The sequence below is a fragment of the Manis javanica genome, chromosome 10 (assembly GCF_040802235.1).
Source record: "Manis javanica isolate MJ-LG chromosome 10, MJ_LKY, whole genome shotgun sequence".
In the NCBI taxonomy this organism is placed as follows: Eukaryota; Metazoa; Chordata; class Mammalia; order Pholidota; family Manidae; genus Manis; species Manis javanica.
In genome coordinates, this window is record NC_133165.1 from 81,289,702 (window position 1) to 81,309,960 (window position 20,259).

General features: G+C 34.7%; 2 protein-coding genes across 2 annotated transcripts in view; one reads left to right on the forward strand and one right to left on the reverse strand.

Annotated features, from left to right (window-relative positions):
* The window catches only part of LOC140843595 (olfactory receptor 6C74-like), a 116,905-nt gene that overhangs the window by 55,699 nt on the left and 40,947 nt on the right, over positions 1–20,259 (reverse strand). The window lies entirely within an intron of this gene.
* On the forward strand, positions 11,178–12,361 carry LOC108387982 (olfactory receptor 6C2-like). Its single transcript, XM_037017149.2, has one exon. The coding sequence runs from the start codon at positions 11,232–11,234 to the stop codon at positions 12,207–12,209; it is 978 nt and encodes a 325-aa protein (XP_036873044.2). The 5' UTR covers positions 11,178–11,231; the 3' UTR covers positions 12,210–12,361.

Consider the following 20,259-nt stretch of genomic DNA (forward strand, 5'->3'; position numbering starts at 1 on the left):
GAGGGATTAAACAATTCCCAGACAAGCAAAAGCTGAGGGAATTTGCTTCCCACAAACCACCTCTACAGGGCATCCTACAGGGACTGCTCTAGATGGGAGCACCCCTAAAAAGAGCACAGAACAAAACACACAACATATGAAGAATGGAGGAGGACGAATAAGAAGGGAGAGAAGAAAAGAATCTCCAGACAGTGTATATAACAGCTCAATAAGTGACCTAAGTTAGGCAGTAAGATACTAAAGAAGCTAACCTTGAACCTTTGGTAACCACGAATCTAAAGCCTGCTATGGCAATAAGTACATATCTCTCAATAGTCACCCTAAATGTAAATGGACTTAATGCACCAATCAAAAGACATAGAGTAATAGAATGGATAAAAAAGCAAGACCCATCTATATGCTGCTTACAAGAACCTCACCTTAAACCCAAAGATAAGCATAGACTAAAAGTCAAGGGATGGAAAAACATATTTCAGGCAAACAACAGTGAGAAGAAAGCAGGGGTTGCAGTACTAATATCAGACAAAATAGACTTCAAAACAAAGAAAGTAACAAGAGATAAAGAAGGATACTACATAATGATAAAGGGCTCAGTCCAACAAGAGGATATAACCATTCTAAATATATATGCACCCAATACAGGAGCACCAGCATATGTGAAGCAAATACTAACAGAACTAAAGAGGGAAATAGACTACAATGCATTCATTGTAGGAGACTTCAACACACCACTCACCCCAAAGGATAGATCCACCGGGCAGAAAATAAGTAAAGACACACAGGCACTGAACAACACACTAGAACAGATGGACCTAATAGACATCTATAGAACTCTACATCCAAAAGCAATAGGATATACATTCTTCTCAAGTGCACATGGAACATTCTCCAGAATAGACCACATACTAGCTCACAAAAAGAGCCTCAGTAAATTCCAAAATATTGAAATTCTACCAACCAATTTTTCAGACCACAAAGGTATGAAAGTAGAAATAAATTCTACAAAGAAAACAAAAAGGCTCACAAACACATGGAGGCTTAACAATATGCTACTAAATAATCAATGGATCAATGAACAAATCAAAATAGAGATCAAGGAATATATAGAAACAAATGACAACAACACTAAGCCCCAACTTCTGTGGGACGCAGTGAAAGCAGTCTTAAGAGGAAAGTATATAGCAATCCAGGCACACTTGAAGAAGGAAGAACAATCCCAAATGAATAGTCTAACATCACAATTATTAAAACTGGAAAAAGAAGAACAAATGAGGCCTAAAGTCAGTAGAAGGAAGGACATAATAAAGATCAGAGAAGAAATAAACAAAATTGAGAAGAATAAAACAATAGCAAAAATCAACAAAACCAAGAGCTGGTTCTTCGAGAAAATAAACAAAATAGATAAGCCTCTAGCCCAACTTATTAAGAGAAAAAGAGAGTCAACACAAATCAACATAAAGAGAAATGAGAATGGAAAAATCACGACAGACTCCACAGAAATACAAAGAATTATTGAAGACTACTATGAAAACCTATATGCCAACAAGCTGGAAAACCTAGAAGAAATGGACAACTTCCTAGAAAAATAAAACCTCCCAAGACTGACCAAGGAAGAAACACGAAAGTTAAACAAACCAATTACGAGCAAAGAAATTGAAACAGTAATCAAAAAACTACCCAAAAACAAAACTCCGGGGCCGGACGGATTTACCTCGGAATTTTATCAGACACACAGAGAAGACATAATACCCATTCTCCTTAAAGTGTTCCACAAAATAGAAGAAGAGGGAATACTCCCAAACTCATTCTATGAGGCCAACATCACCCTAGTACCAAAACCAGGCAAAGACCCCACCAAAAAAGAAAATTACAGACCAATATCCCTGATGAATGTAGATGCAAAAATACTCAATAAAATATTAGCAAACAGTATTCAACAGTATATCAAAAGGATCATACACCATGACCAAGTGGGGTTCATCCCAGGGATGCAAGGATGGTACAACATTCGAAAATCCATCAACATCATCCACCAAATCAACAAAAAGAAAGACCAGAACCTCATGATCATCTCCATATATGCTGGAAAAGCATTTGACAAAATTCAACATCCATTCATGATAAAAACTCTCAGCAAAATGGGAATAGAGGGCAAGTACCTCAACATAATAAAGGCCATATATGATAAACCCACAGCCAGCATTATACTGAACAGCGAGAAGCTGAAAGCATTTCCACTGAGATCAGGAACCAGACAGGGATGCCCACTCTCCCCACTGTTATTTAACATAGTACTGGAGGTCCTAGCCACGGCAATCAGACAAAACAAAGAAATACAAGGAATCCAGATTGGTAAAGAAGAAGTTAAACTGTCACTATTTGCAGATGATATGATACTGTACATAAAAAACCCTAAAGACTCCACTCCAAAACTACTAGAACTGATATCGGAATACAGCAAAGTTGCAGGATACAAAATTAACACACAGAAATCTGTAGCTTTCCTATACACTAACAACGAATCAATAGAAAGAGAAATCAGGAAAACAATTCCATTCACCATTGCATCAAAAAGAATAAAATAACTAGGAATAAACCTAACCAAAGAAGTGAAAGACTTATACTCTGAAAACTACGAGTCACTCTTAAGAGAAATTAAAGGGGACACTAATAAATGGAAACTCATCCCATGCTCATGGCTAGGAAGAATTAATATCGTCAAAATGGCCATCCTGCCCAAAGCAATATACAGATTTGATGCAATCCCTCTCAAATTACCAGCAACATTCTTCAATGAATTGGAACAAATAATTCAAACATTCATATGGAAACACCAAAGACCCCGAATAGCCAAAGCAATCCTGAAAAAGAAGAATAAAGTAGGGGGGATCCCACTCCCCAACTTCAAGCTCTACTACAAAGCCATAGTAATCAAGACAATTTGGTACTGGCACAAGAACAGAGCCACAGACCAGTGGAACAGATTAGAGACCCCAGAAATTAACCAAAACATATATGGTCAATTAATATTTGATAAAGGAGCCATGGACATACAATGGCAAAATGACAGTCTCTTCAACAGATGGTGCTGGCAAAACTGGACAGCTACATGTAGGAGAATGAAACTGGACCATTGTCTAACCCCATATACAAAGGTAAACTCAAAATGGATCAAAGACCTCAATGTAAGTCATGAAACCATTAAACTCTTGGAAAAAAAACATAGGCAAAAACCTCTGAGACATAAACATGAGTGACATCTTCTTGAACATATCTCCCCGAGCAAGGAAAACAACAGCAAAAATGAGCAAGTGGGACTACATTAAGCTGAAAAGCTTCTGTACAGCGAAAGACACCATCAATAGAACAAAAAGGAACCCTACAGTATGGGAGAATATATTTGAAAATGACAGATCCAATAAAGGCTTGACGTCCAGAATATATAAAGAGCTCACACGCCTCAACAGACAAAAAACAAATAACCCAATTAAAAAATAGGCAGAGGAACTGAACAGACAGTTCTCCAAAAAAGAAATACAGATGGCCAGGAGACACATGAAAAGATGCTCCACATCGCTAATTATCAGAGAAATGCAAATTAAAACTACCATGAGGTATCACCTCACACCAGTAAGGATAGCTGCCATCCAAAAGACAAACAACAACAAATGTTGGCAAGGCTGTGGAGAAAGGGGAACCCTCCTACACTGCTGGTGGGAATGTAAATTAGTTCAACCATTGTGGAAAGCAGTATGGAGGTTCATCAAAATGCTCAAAACAGAGCTACCATTTGACCCAGGAATTCCACTCCTAGGAATTCACCCTAAGAACGCAGCAATCAAGTTTGAGAAAGACAGATGCACCCCTATGTTTATCGCAGCACTATTTACAATAGCCAAGAATTGGAAGCAACCTAAATGTCCATCGGTAGATGAATGGATAAAGAAGAAGTGGTACATATACACAATGGAATACTACTCAGCCATAAGAAGTGGAAAAATCCAACCATTTGCAGCAACATGGATGGAGCTGGAGAGTATTATGCTCAGTGAAATAAGCCAAGCGGAGAAAGAGAAACAGCAAATGATTTCACTCATCTGAGGAGTATACGAACAAAGGAAAAACTGAAGGAACAAAACAGCAGCGGAATTACAGAACCCAAAAATGGACTAACAGGTACCAAAGGGAAAGGAACTGGGGAGGATGGGTGGGCAGGTAGGGATGGGGGGGGAAGAAGAAGGGGGGTATAAAGATTAGCATGCATGGGGCGGAGGGAGAAAGGGGAGGGTGGGCTGCACAACACAGAGAGGACAAGTAGTGACTCTACAACATTTTGCTAAGCTGATGGACAGTAACCATAATGTGGTTGTTAGGGGGGACCTGATATAGGGGAGAGCATAGTAAACATAGTATTCTTCATGTAAGTGTAGATTAAAAATTAAAAAAATTTAAAAAAAAAAAGAAAGAAAGAAAAGGGGGATTACTCCTTGACAGGATAAAACTATTGGTAAATCAAAGATCAACGCATGCTTTAAATATCCTTAATGTTGATCACTTAAAGGGTGTCAGATGATCAGCTATGGAGGTACTCTTTTCTGATAATATTCCTTTCTCTTAATTTAAAAAAAAAAAAAAAAAGCAGTTACTGTGTGCTGACCTCCAATGAGTTCTGCACAGTGGTATAGAGGGCATGTCAAAGTGTGGGCAAAGGGTCTGTTTGTTTCTATGCAGAAGATCAAGGCCTAGCTTGCCCAGAAAATGAACTAAGATACGATATGAGGAGGAGCTTCTGGCATCAGCACTCTCTGGAGGACTTGTGCCAGGGGATGATCATCAAAAAGCCTCCACAGGTATCCGGACGATGCTGCGGTTGTGGCTGCATCCAGCCCACCGTCTCCTGGACTTGCCATAAGAATGAGGAGGGAGATGTCTAGGCTGGCATGTGCATACAGTGAGACAAAGAATTTGACCGGATCTGTACTGTTGGAACTCAACCAGGAGTTGGGAGGGGTGCAAGTTGTAGCACTCCAAAATCTCATGACTATAGACTATCTATGGTTAAAAGAACATATGGGATGTGAACAGATTGCAGAAATGGGCTGCGTTAATTTGTCTGATGGTTCAAGTACAGTTGGACAATATCCATCATATCATAGATAAATTTTCACAAATGCCTAGGGTGCCTAAATGGTTTTCTTGGCTTCACTGGAGATGGATGGTAATTATAGATTTGCTTTGTTTATGTCACCATATTCCTATTATGTTAATATGTGTGTGCAAATTAGTTAGTAGTTTAAAACCTATACATACTTAAAGTACTATACAAGAAGATATGTCAAAGAAATAATCAATCCTCCCATGTTTCCTTCATATGCTACATCTATAGCTTTTCTTCTTCCTTCCTAATTACAACCCTTAAATAGAATTCGTGCCTCATATCGAATTTACCGAGTATCATAATTCCTCCAGGTGGTAAAGATACCTCGAGACAAGTGCTGGGCATAGAAGCCACAGGGCATAAATCTGCAAAGAAGTAAAAAGCTAACCTTTTCAAACAATATGGCTTCTCTCTCACTTACCAACTTTACATTTCCCTGTATGGCCCTGGAAGATGACTGGTTAGCCAGAGACAGGTAAGATTCCTCAAGGGAGGAACAACCTAAGACAGGCACAGTCGCAGGGGGGCCATCAGGTGAGAATTTGGGGATCAACAGAGGTGAGGCTCAGAACCTCACCCCCCCTGCTTTGAGAGAAATCTTCTGCATCCGTGGATGTCTTGCTGCCCTTGTCTAGCCTGGATTAATACTTAGTCCATAGGCACACACCTGATCATCTGATCATCTACATTTGCCCTCTTACAGCACTAAACTATGTTTTCTACCTTTATCTTGCATCTACCTACCACTTCAGCATTTTATTAAAAATAAAAATAATAATAATAATAGGAGAAATGTGGGATCAACATATAAATCAAGTACAAAAATCAAACATATATTCATATTTGACCTGATTGTTTATAGGTCATAATGCATGATCAAAACCGAAAGTTTCTGTGATGAATGCCCTTGTACTGTTCACCATGTAAGAATTTATTCACTATGTAAGAATTCGTTCACCATGTAAGAACTTGTTCGTTATGCTTCAGAAGATTGGAGACTGACGAGAATTAGGCTTGAGATGGATTAATGATTGTACATTGAGCGTTGACCCCCCTATACTGAATTTTATTGTTGTTAACAACCATTTGATCAATAAATATGAGAGATGCCCTCTCAAAAATAATAATAATAATAATAATAATAATAATAATAATAATAATATGTGAATAAAATTGACAGGTGAGGTTTTATATCATAAAAAATATATATATATGCACCCCTATGTTTATGCCACATTATGAACAACTGGAAGCAACCAAACTGTCCATCAATAGATGAATGAATAAAGAAGACGTGGGACATACACACAATGTAATAGTGTTCCACTATAAAAAAAAAAAGCAACCCTGCTATTTCTGATAACATGAATGGACATAGAGGATATTATGCTAAGTGAAATAAGCCAGGCACAGAAAAATACCATATGATTTCTCTCATTTTAGGACTATAAAAACAAAACAAAATGAACAAAATAGCAGTAGACTCATAGACATTGAGAAGTGACTGTGGTTACCATGGGGGAGGGGCTGGGATAGGTGAATGGAAAACATGAGGTGGATATAAGGGCAAAAACAATTTGGACACAGGGATGGTAGTACAGCATGGAGAATACAGCCAATGCTTCTGTAACATCTTTCTGTGCTGACAGGGAGTAACTGCACTAGTTGCGGTGAGGATTTAATAATACGGGTAACTTGAAGCACAGTGTTATATACTTGGAATTAATATAAGATTGTATATCAACTGTACATCACATAAAATAAACAATAAAAAAATTGCCAAGCTGATTATAAGTCATAAGGAAATTCAAAAGTACTAGAATAATCAAAGAAAATTAATTTATAGGACTTACCTTTTTATTTTAACATATACAGCTAGAGTAATAAAAGGCTGCGATATTGGTGTATATATAGCGAAATAGTTCAGTGGAAGTGAACTGAAATTTCAGAAGTAACCCCTTATATTTATGGTGAACTGGTATTTTCATAGAAATGCAAAAACATTGGGGAAAGGTTAGTCTTTTCAACAAATTGACCTGGTAGAATGGACAGCCATATTTTTTAAAAAGGAATTTTGCTATATATCTTGTGCTATTTACAAATAAATTTACAAAAATAAGGCAAAATTAATCACAGACCATATGTAACAAACTCTAACACTTGGAGGGGAAAACAGATTATTTTTATATTAAGATTTTATAAATATTTTAGTTAAAGCATGATAATTTAAAAAATGAATAAATGTCATTCATCAAAATTAAGAAATTCTGCTGTTAAAAAGACATTATTAAGAATATGACAAGACACAAACTGGAGGCAAATATATGTGAATAACATATCTGAGAAAAGACATGGTCCAGACTACATAAAGAACTCTCAAAACTCAATGAAAACAAAACACATAAAACAAAAGCTAATGATTTAAACACACTTTACAAGGAAGATATAGAGATGGCAACTAAATGCACCAAAAGATGTGCAACAGTATTAGCATATATGCATACAAAAAATAAAATCACAATGAGATAGCACTACTAGAATGTGTAAAAGAATAAAGACAGCATACCAAGGAGGTGGATCAATCAAAACACTCCTACACTGCTGGTGGTATGTAAAATCATAATTCTGATTTGGAAACCTATTTGGTAGTTTCTTAAAAAGTTAAATATACACCTTCCATATGAGCCAGTGATTGTACTCCTATGTATTTACACAATAGAAATGAAAGTAGTGTCATTAGAGATATTTTTGCATGAATATCATAGCAGCTTTATTTGTTCAGTGCCTTACAATTGAAATGACAAAATATCTCTGAGCAGGTGAATAGTAAGCAAACTCCACACAATGGAATATTTCTTAGAAATAAATGGGATGAACTACAGATACACATAGTAATGTGGATGAATAAAAAAATTATGCTCAGCAAAATGAGCTAGGTGAAAAGTTAGTACATACTGTACGATCCCATTCATATAAAATTCTAGAAAATGCAATCTAATCTCTAATGACAGAGAACAGAGGAGGGGTTGGCTGGGATACAGCAGAGGGGAATATGCAGGCAGGACAGACAAAATGGGACACAAGAAAACTATTAGGAATGATGAACATATTTATTACTGTCATCGTGGTGATACTTCGGGGCAGTATACATATGTCAAAACATCAAATTGTGCACTTCAAATATGTGCAGTTAACTGAATGTCAATTATATCTCAATAACACTGTTAAAATACTTTAAGACATTTTTCTGTATATAACCATGAACTGCATGCCAGAAATCCATACCGACCCTTTAAAATACATTGTAATTTTAAAATACATACATAGTTGAAAAAACAAGATATAATTAGGCATCAAAATAAAAATAATAATGTGCACTAAAACATAATTATTGTGGCAAATATTTGACAAAATAATCATATAACATAGTACTCAAATTTTTATAAGTGAAATCACATTTTTATCTAGAAATTTCACTTATATCAATTATTCTTGCACATGCAAAAAATTTGTATGAAAATGCTTTTGATAGAATGGGTTGATACCTGGAAAATAAAGAACATTGTATATTTACTTCAGGTATTAGTTTAAAATTGCCAAAATATATATACAGCTAATATTATTAATACTGAAAAGTTGGTAAAAGCAAATTAACATTATATAATAAATGAACATATATTTAAATATATAAAAGTATGTTTTTTTATTGTGTGAAATATACATGACATAAAATTTATCATTTTGACCATTTTGAAGTATAAAAATCAGGGGCACTAAGCACATTCATACTGCTATACAACCATAAAAGCCAATTATAAGATATGGCTGCAAATTCTTATGCATTGGTTAGTATATTTGCAAAAGAAAAATCCGGAAGGATAAAGTCTATCATCTAAGTAGTAACTTTAAGTAATTTATAAAGTTTTCCTTTTGCTTTCTGATTAAAATTATTTAATAATAAACAATTCATGTGATAAAGAATTACAATATTCCAAAAGCATTACTAAATGGGGAAGTTTTTTAAAACATGAACTGTGTAATTTAAATGACAGAGTGTTCCTTCTGGTCCAGGCCAAATGCTGCTGTAACGTCCTCCTGTCTCCAAGGACATGGTCCCCACTGAAGTCTGTGTTACTTGGGTTTTTGCCAAACTTTACACAGAAAATTTATTAATGACTCCTGATCCTAGGTCACCAAGGACCATTTGTTTTTTTCACCTAGTTGCATTTTCGGCAAATTAAAAAGAAAAGTCATATTTAACATGACAAAAACTTTTCTGTCTGCCTTGATGATTTAAAATTAATCTCTTCCACCAGTGGAAAGAGTTTCTCAGCAAGTCTGTCCACTTTGTTGGATATGGAAACACATGGAGTTCTCTGCATAGTCAGACATGCCAATGAGTGTTAGCCTATAAGTACTTTTATGAAAATATCACTTTCAACATTGCAGTCTTAATATTGCCATGTTTAAACAACTAACAGAAGCTCCAATTTATAAAACAAAGAGTGAGTATTATAAAATTTGTTTCTTTGATTGTAATTCATTTTTTAAGATCTAGGTTGTATTTTCCTCTGGAAAAGAAAGCAGATTTCAATGACAATTTCTGTATTTTTGATGTATTTAAGATATATTTATGAGATGTCATTTTTTTAGAATGAATTTCCTTATATAGATAAATGTCATTGCCTAGGAGGTTTCTATGCATAAATTATGAAATAAATGTGTATCTAACTTAATATGATATAATCAGGGTAATTTTGGACAGATATTCAACCTTACTTAAAAAACAAAGTGTTTTGGGGTATATAGAAGCGTATCAGTGTGCCCTTGCATTCTTCTCATCTCAAAAAAGAATAACATAACAATTGAAGTGACAATATCTCATTGCATATTCTTGTGTTCATTTTGAACATTTGTTAGAAAGATAGTTAATTACACTTTAGTGTCAATCTATTGTAAAATAATAGTGTATTAGAGAAACACAGATATAATTTGAGGTTAAATAATGCTTTAATGCATTATCAATTGCTAAATGTGAAAGGCCTCAGTAAAGTTTCACAATGATGTACAATCATCTGAGAGACTAGGAGAAAAGATAGGAGGAAAAGATGACTGCGAGGCAAAAGTTACATGTAATGTATTTGTGTATATATATATATATGAATGTATATGTAAATAACCATTCTATAGCTCAATTTTATATTAATACTTGACAGTTGCAAATTTCTTAAGAGGATTCTAACTTTTGAGTAAACCATGATCGTGTTAGTTATTTTTCTCATTTTAGAAACATTATGGACTAGGTAAACAGTCACAATCAATTCTGCCCAAGCCGCAGTAGGAGAAGAACACATTAAGTTAAGAAATAAATGAATCCACTGTAACACAAACTAGGTACAAAGGGGAAAATATTTTCTATTATTGATGTCAGGAATCCTCAAAATTTGAAATACTGATTTCATATTAGAAACATTTGAGTCCATACTGGTGTAATATCAGTCAGGATGAAATAACTCATTGGCAGCAGATGGAGAGGCAAAGAGTAAGCAGTCATCACCTGTTAGCAGTAAATGTAACATACTAAAGGAACTACTAATTCTGAAAAAACAGAGTGTGTAGAGGGGGTGGAAATGACCAGCAGGGCTTAAGTTTGCTTATAAGAATTAAGCACTCATAACCTAAAAAAGACACCAACAAAAATTTTTTGGAAAAAAGACCTCAAGTTTTGCTCTAGGCTCCGTATGGCAAACCCAAGTTACATTAGCACTGTTTCTGAAAAGACCCAAAATGTCAAGAAAAGATGTAAAATCGAGGTTATCGATTTTGTCTCTGAACAGGGAATAATTCTTGACAGCTAAACGACATTTTAGCTACTCATAAAATTACAACTCTTCAGCTATCTACTTAGTCATATGGGAAAATCCTAAGTACAGGATAAATATAAAATGTATAATATATATAATGAAATATAAGTTTGAATACATTACATTTTGAACACTTAAAGTAGTCTATAATCTATGGGAAATCTTCTCTGAATATTACATACAGATTGGAGAGAAGTCAGAAGTCAGTGATGAGAAATGGTACAGTAACTACATTCATTCTGCTGGGACTGACAGATGACCCTGACCTGCAGGTTCTGATTTTCATCTTTCTATTTCTCACCTACACACTGAATGTAGCTGGAAACCTGACGATCATCACACTCACTTTTGTGGATTCTCACCTTAAAACACCCATGTACTTTTTCTTAAAAAATTTCTCTTTCTTGGAGATCTCATTCACAACTGCCATTATCCCCAGATACTTGTATAACATAGCAACAGGTGACAAGATCATTACCTATAATGCTTGTGCCACCCAAGTGTTTTTTATCGACCTCTGTGGAGTAACAGAATTTTTCCTGCTGGCGGCCATGTCCTATGACCGTTATGTGGCCATCTGCAAACCCCTGCATTATGTGATCATCATGAGCAGCAGAGTCTGCAGGGTTCTCATCATATGTTCTTGGATGGCTGGTTTATGTGTAATAATCCCACCCCTTAGCCTGGGCTTAAATCTAAAATTTTGTGACTCCAACATGATTGATCACTTTGGCTGTGATGCATTTCCCTTAGTGAAAATCTCATGCTCAGATACATGGTCCATGGAACAGACAGTCATCATCTGTGCTGTGCTGACCCTAAATATGACTCTTACCTGTGTAGTTCTCTCATATGCTTCCATCATCAAGACAATTTTCAGATTCCCTTCTGTTCAACAAAGGAAAAAGGCCTTTTCGACCTGTTCCTCCCACATGATTGTGGTTTCCATCACCTATGGCTCCTGCATTTTCATCTACATGAATCCTACAGCAAAGGAAGAAGTGACCATCAACAAAGTGGTTTCACTGCTCATTTCTTCTATTTCACCTACATTGAACCCATTTATTTACACCTTAAGAAACAACCAAGTTAAGAAAGCCTTCAAGGATGCAATGAAAAGAACTGCTATACTCTCAGCTAAGGAAAATAAAATATTTCAAAAACATATAAAAAATATTAGTAAATGATCCCAGAGATTTTATTTTTCATGATTAGAATAGTGTTTTTTAAAACATGCTTTTGACCTGTTTGTCTTACATGATTGTGAGATTAAGGATATGAAGTACATATGTACTTAAATTATATTAATTTTCTCAACACTTCTTTAACCTAGCTTCCAATGAACTCTGCTCATGCAATTTTGGTACGTTCATTTTTCAAATCAATATCTGATAGTTTTGCATGTCAATTTCTTTGAAAAAATCATTTTGAAAAGAAATAAACTTCCTAATATTAATACATAATAAAAGTAATTAGGAAAACATATGGTAAAATTCTTTGCAGCTCATAAAATATACCGAGTAGTGATACTAAAACATATGCAATAAAGATAATTTCACACAAAATGTCTAGCATGTTTAAATAATCAGTAATTTAAAATGTGGGAAACAGAATAAATAGCACTTTCAATATTGAGAAAATAGAGATAAATATTAATATGAAAACAAATACTGGGAAATATGTGACAAGTATTCTTTTGAATCTATAACTGAAATCATAGCAAAGTTGTAAATAGAAAGTGTCAGCAATAAAGATTCAACTAAAAACAGCTGATGTGCTTTCAAAAGCAGTAATCTATAAAATGACTTGTGGACACTCAGGAGAGCATAAACCAGGGGACAGATGTTAGATTACAGACCACAAGGCTCAGGATTAAAGTCTGGGGATTAGTGTGTAGGAGCACTTGGAATGACACAATCATGGTACATTCAAAGAAAGTCTGATTTAGAAACCATGTCATATTCACACAAGGATTACATTTTTTTCTGAATAGTGTTGTCTGTTGCTTAGAGAGCTGTGGGTCAAAGGAAGAACATTTCCCAGTGTATCTGATAGCCAGTGCCTACCTGCAACACAAATTAGACTTATAAAGTCTAAATTCTATCATAATAATTTAAATTAAAAGATACAAAGAATTGGAAAACCCAGATAAATATAACTCCTTGAAAATTAAGGTATTTGTATCTGATTAACTAATTGTTATCTGGAAACCAATGAAATGCAGACATGTCACAGCAAGTTACCTACAGCACTGAAAAAAATGTAATATGAATTGAGTTATCTTAAATGAATTCCTTTTTTACAGAAACGTAAAATAGCCCTAAAGAGAGGAACTTATTCTAATAAATTTGAAAAACCTAAATGGGAAATGTAACTTACTATGGACAGAAAATGAAATCATGTAAATAAGTTAAAGAAATTTAGAAGCCAGTTCTTTGAAAAGTCTAATAGCATAAACCCCACCCCAATGAATATGATGAATCAAAAACAGAAATGCTCAATATTTTATTGGAAGATTTTGGATATTCAATAACAAAAGAGAATGAAAAAATAAGGATTAATATGAGAAAGAATAAATAAATGATTGCATTTGATTTTAAAGTCTTTTTATTAACACTTTCCTTTTCTGAAATGGAAATATATCATATAATGGATGGCTCCTACCATTGTTTACAAGTTAATAAGCAACATTATCTTTTCAAAGTGAAACATAGTACAGTCACATGTCTTAACAATTACTGATGTCTTAAAATTGGACCTATCTCTTATTTTATCCTCAAGTCATTCTTACACATCCAGAGAACTCAAGGAACTCTAATAGGGAACTAGTGGAGTTGATGAGAGAATTTGGTGTTCTAGGTAAAAAATGGAAATATTTAAAAATCAGAAGACTAATAACAATAAACAACAGGAAATCAATGAGCAAATATCTCTGTCATAATAGTCATATACAGCATAAAATCTCTTTAAAGAATATATATAGTTAGAACAAAAGAAAGGCAATCATACTTAGAAATGTTTATTGTGAACTTGTGTCTGTGTATATGAAAGATTATGTATTGTACAAACATTTATTTGTATATAGTCACTGAGCATGTAGAATATTAATGGCAGACAAATTTTAATGCAGGTTATCAGAAGCAGACAATAAGTGATGCATTCAGAAAGAAGAATGGGTACAATGAGACGAAGGAAAAAGTCAAAGTAAAACTTTGATCAAAAAATCCAAAATATATGTGAGGGCTTGAGGATATATATATTTTGTTATAAATAAAGAAGCTTTTTCTCAAGTAGTTTTCAATATACAAAAGTGAAAGAATATCAAATGTCTGTTGCCAAGTGAAAAAATTAAGTTTCAATTTATTTTGGTAACACAAGATCAGTAAAAATAAAAACCGCAAAAAGAAAACCTCTTTAAACACATAAATATTCCATACCATGCAATTGGATATTATTCACCCATAAAAAGAAGGAAATTATGCCACTTGAAAGAACATGCATGCACCTTGACAGTATTATGCTAAAAGAAATGTCAAACAGGTTTGTGGTTACAGGGATGGGGAAAGATTGAATAAAGGTGCTCTAAGTGTACAAACTCCTAGTTACAAGATGAATAAGTACTTGGGATGTAGTATAGAACATGATGACTTTACTTACATTTGTATGGTATATTTAAAAGTTGTTAAGAAAGTAAATCCTAAGAGTTCTCACCACAAAGAAAGAACATTTTTCTCACATCTCTATGAGGTGATGGATGTTAACTAAGCATTGTGGCAATCATCTCGCAATATGTAAGCCAAGTCATTCTGCTCTACATCTTAAACTTACACAGTCCTGTATTTTAATTACATCACAATGAAACCAGAGAAAAAATTCCCATAAAATAGAAACTGAAAAGAAGAGCACTCTAAAATCAAAGCAAGCAGAAGAAAGTAAATAAAAGAGATTAGTGTAGAAATAAAGTAGAGAATAGAAAACTATTAGAGAAAATTCATGAAACCAAAAGTTGGTTATTTTTTAAAAAATCAATAAATTGAAAAATACTTGCATTGAACAAGATAAAAAAAAAAGACTCTAATTACATAAATCAGGAAAGAAAGAGGAGTGTCCCTAAACCTTACAATAATAAGAGGAACTATAAGGAAATACTGAAAACAATTACAAGCCTGTTGCTTAACCTAGATGAAATGGATAAATTCTTACAAAGACACAAACCACCAGCTTGGCTAAAGAAGGAGTAGAAAATCTTGATATATTTGTAGCAAGTAGAGATAATCAAGTTTATAATCAAAGACTTCCCATAAAGCAACTCAAGGCCTAGATGTCTTCTATGGTGAGTTTTACCAAATGTTCAAACAATAATTAACACCACTCTTTCACAAAGTCCTGGAGAAAACAGAAGACAAACACTTTCTCATTCATCTTACGAGGCAAGTATTACCATGATCACAAAACATACACATTGCTAAAGGAAACTATAAACCTCCTTGTAAACACACATGTGAATATCCTTTAAAATACTTGCAAACCAAATTCTGCAGCAGTTTTAAAATGGTTATATACTATGTATGATAAAGAGAGATGCATCACAAAGGGGTAGGGGTAGGGGTAGGGAAGTAACTAGGGAACTAACTAGATTCACATATATCTAAGTTTAAAACAGCATGTGGCAAGCTATGTTTTACCAGGGTTTTAATAGTTGTTTATCCATTTATAAATATTACATGTGAAATATATGGGCATATTTGCAAGAGAAAAAGTGTGAAAAGATAAGCTCCAGAAGAGTAGCATTTGATATTTTTTTAAAAGTTCTTTTCCTTTTTATTTGTCTCAGTATTTTCATTTTCCTTACTTTATCAAACGAGTGATTGAAGTTTTAATATGCTTATTAATGACACGTTTCTGAATGTATTTCTTTCGGATAGTTGGTATTCACTGATAGGATCATTTTTATCTGACAGTAAGTAGGAAGTCATCTAAAAGTAATATAACATGTGGGACAAAAAGCAGCTCCCAGTGAAACACAATCTATTGACAACTTGGTTTTTATTCTATTATCTAACTAGAAAACTGATTTTGTAAACATTTGAAGTATAGTATAAATAGTAATCAGTCAATAATAATTCAGACCAATTTATTACTCAAGTCTTGCATTGCAATATCAGAGTTCTGATGCTGCATCAAAATTGTTCTGTACCTAAATAGTACTCAACGTCGGCTGGACTGTGCTATTTGTTAGAGAAGCACAGGTCTCTCTACACTGAGAAGAAGCAGATGCAGAGATGGAGGTGGGTCACAGAAATGATCTTTCACTGAAATTCTAATGATCTGCTGTAAATGTCAGGTGTGGACCTACAACTATGGAAACAACTATAGCTCCCATATGCAAGCCATCAGCAAGTCCATGCCCCATGCCTATGATAGTGATTGTCATTCTTGGGACTTAATTCTGGAACATAGACACAGTGCTCCCATGTCAATATGGAAAGACTATCATAGGCATATAGCAAAACCTTTCACATAATAAACAAATTGGAGGCTTCAGGAATAAGTGTAGGAAAATTTCCTCTTTGTGAATCACTGACTCTATTCTGAAAATATTTGAGAAGCTGCTGGGAGTATTATTTAACTTGTATTAGTTGAGGAAAAATATCTAGACAACATGTTGCCACAAATCTAGAACATTAAAGTCCCTGGCTTCTTAATACTCTGCTGAGAGATGCATCAGGAAAGCAAAAGCATTATCAATGAATACACAACCTCTCCCCCTGAGCATACAACTAATCCTTTGGCACAAAAGCAAAGAGAACACAGCAATTATCACTATTTTCAGGAGTGAAGATAATGGATATAATAATAGCAGTGCTGCTACATGGCAAGATTTACAAACACAGCCAGAAAAATAAACTTTCAGAAACAAAAATATTAAAAATCAAATGTTAGATTTAGGATATAGTGAATTAAATAAGTAAATTAAATATCACAGCAGTTTTTAGATACATCTCAAATAAGAAATGATAACTTTGTATAACACCCAACCCATGTATCAGCATTTCATTGAATTCCAACAAGACTGAAACTAAAAAATCAGTGACCAAGTACTGCCATCCCAAGTAGAAATGGGGTTGGGGGACAGAGATAAGTGAATAAACAGTATGAGAAGAAAAATTACTCCACATAGATAACCTATGTAATTAGTTGAATACCTGGCCAGATCTGTTAGTTTGATAATAAGAAAGTCAGGGAAAGAAACAGGGGGCAAGTATGGGTATTTGTATGTTTGAGATGTATTTAACTATATTTCTGACCTTCTGAAGAGCATTTATTTTGGAGATGAACCAAATAAAAGTTTAAGATAATATCCCAAAAGTGTACCTGCTAAATTAAAGGAACTAAGAGGGGACTGAGAAATACAGACATAATAGAGACCAGAAAGAAAAGGAACACCCAGAAATTAGAAGTAAAAAGGTAGAAAAATGTGAGTGGTGACGTCCAATGACAGAAATGTGCCACCTGCAAAGCCCTGCGTTAATGGCTATCAGGAGCAACAGGGTCTGCAGAAGACTGATCCTTTGGTGTTGGACAGTTGGCTTGTTGCTCACACCCCCACCACTTAGTAAGGGCCTAACCCTGGAACCCATGACTCTAAAGTTATTAACCATTTTTTCTGTGATGCATCACCCCTCCTGAAGACCTCATGCTCAGAAACATGCGTCATAGAGTAGACCGTCATAGATTGTGCCATGTTGACCTTTATCATGACACTTGTATGTATAGTTCTATACTATATATACATCATCAAGACCATGCTACAATTACTTTCTGTCCAGCAAAGAAAAATGGCATTTCACACCTATTCTTTACATGTGATTATGATTTCCATCACTTGTGGAAACTGTATTTTCATCTCTGTTAAACCTTCAGCAAAGAAATCAGCAGCTATTAGAAAGGGTATGAGTGTCCTCACTACTTCCATCACCCCTGTGCAGAACCATTTCACTTATATCTTGATAAATAAGTGAGTAAAACAAGGTGACAATGACTCAATCAGAAGAACTGCACTGTTCTCACTGAAGTAAGACAGCATTAATGCAGAAGAATTGAGTTTTCATAAAAATATCAGACACCCCTAAACTGTAACTTTAAGGTTTTAACCTTTTCTTACTTGGCATGAAAGTTTTATTGGGACTATATTGCTTAATGAGAAGATATTATATTTCCATAAAACAATAAAATGATTTATCACTTAACCAAGCTGTAATAAAACTACACACAATATATGCAGAAACAATGAGTAACCTTAATGTTTTAGATTTAATGATGTGCATTTCTCTATTCCAATTCCAGCTTTGGACTGTCATTTTGATTACATGGACCATTCTAGATTATTCTATTTTTGACTTTAAAAAATAAACCAGGCTGGTGAGAATGTAAATTACTTCAACTATTGTGGGAAGCAGTATGGAGGTTCCTCAAAAAGCTCAAAATAGAAATACCATTTGACCCTGGAATTTCACTCCTCGGAATTTACACAAAAAATTCAGCAGCCCAGTTTGAAAAAGACATATGCACCACTATGTTTATCACAGCACTATTTACAATAGCCAAAAATTGGAAGCAACCTCAGTATCCATCAGAGATGAATGGATAAAGAAGATGTGGCACATATACACAATGGAATATTATTCAGCCATAAGAAGAAAAGAAATCCTACCATTTGCCACAACACAGATGGAGCTACAGGGTATTATGCTCAGTGAAATAAGCAAAGTGGAGAATGACAAATATCAAATGATTTCACTCATCTGTGGAGTATAAGAACAAAGGAAAAACTGAAGGAGCAAAACAGCAGAAGACTCACAGAACCCAAGAATGGACTAACACTTACCAAACACAAAGGGACTGGGGAGGAAGGGTGGGAAGGGAGGGATAAGGGGGGAAGGAAAGGGGGCATTATTATTAGCATGTATAATGAGGGGGGCACGGGGAGGGCTGTACAATACAGAGAAGGCAAGAAGTGACGCTGTAGCATCTTACTACGCTGATGGACAGAGACTATAATGGGGTATGTGGGGGGAACTTGGTGATGGGGGTGTCTAGTCAACATAATGTTCCTCATGTAACTGTAGATAAATAATACAAAATAATAGCATCAAAAAAAATAAAAATAAAAAATAAACCAGTGACTTAATTCACAATTGCATCAAAAAGAATAAAATACCTACAAATAAACATAACCAAGGAAGTCAAAGACCTCTACTCTGAAAACTACAAGACACCCTTGAGAGAAATTAAAAATACCACATAAATGGAAACACATTCCATTCTCATGGACAGGAATAATTAATATTGTCAAAATGGCCATCCTGTCTAAAGCAACCCTGCCTAAAGAATTTAAAGATGCAATGTAATCCCTACCGAAACAGCAACAGCATTCTTCAATGAACTAGAGCAAATAGTTCTAAAATTCATATGGAAACACAAAAAACCCTGACCAGCCAAAGGAATCCAGAAAAGGAAGAATAAAGCAGGGGGAATTATGCTCACCAACTTCAAGCTCTACTACAAAGCCCCAGTAATCAAGATAAATTGGTACTGGCACAAAAAAAGACCCATAGACCAATGGAACAGACTAGAGAGCCTAGATATAAACCCGAGCATATGCACTCAATTAGTATACAATAAAGGAGCCATTGATATACAATACGGAAATGACAGCCTTTTCAGCAGCTGATGATGGCAAAACTGGAAAGCTACATAGAAGAGAATGAAACTGGATTACTGCGTAACTGCATACACAAAAACTAAATTTGAAATGGATCAAACACCTGAATGTAAGTCAAGAAACCATAAAACTTAGAATTAAACATAGGCAAAAATCTCTTGAATGTAAACATGAGCAACTTCTTTCTGAAAGCATCTCCACAGACAAGGCAAAAAAAAATAAAAATGAACAAATCGGACTACATAATACTAAAAAGGTTCTGTACACCAAAGGACACTATCAGCAGAACAAAAATGCATCCTACAATATGGGAGAATATATTTGTAAATAATATACCTACCAGGGAGATGACAACAAAAATATATACAGAAATCATACTCAATAACTAAAAAGCAAATAACCTGATGAAAAAATGGGCAGAAGATATGCACAGAAACTTGCACAAAGAAGAACTCAGATGGGGCCCTGCTGTTTGTTGACTTCAGGGTGGGGACAATAGTGGCCGTGGCCAA

What these genes read in the sequence shown, in the direction of transcription:
- LOC108387982 (XM_037017149.2), top strand. Translation starts at nt 11,232, where the DNA reads ATGAGAAATGGTACAGTAACTACATTCATTCTGCTGGGACTGACAGAT.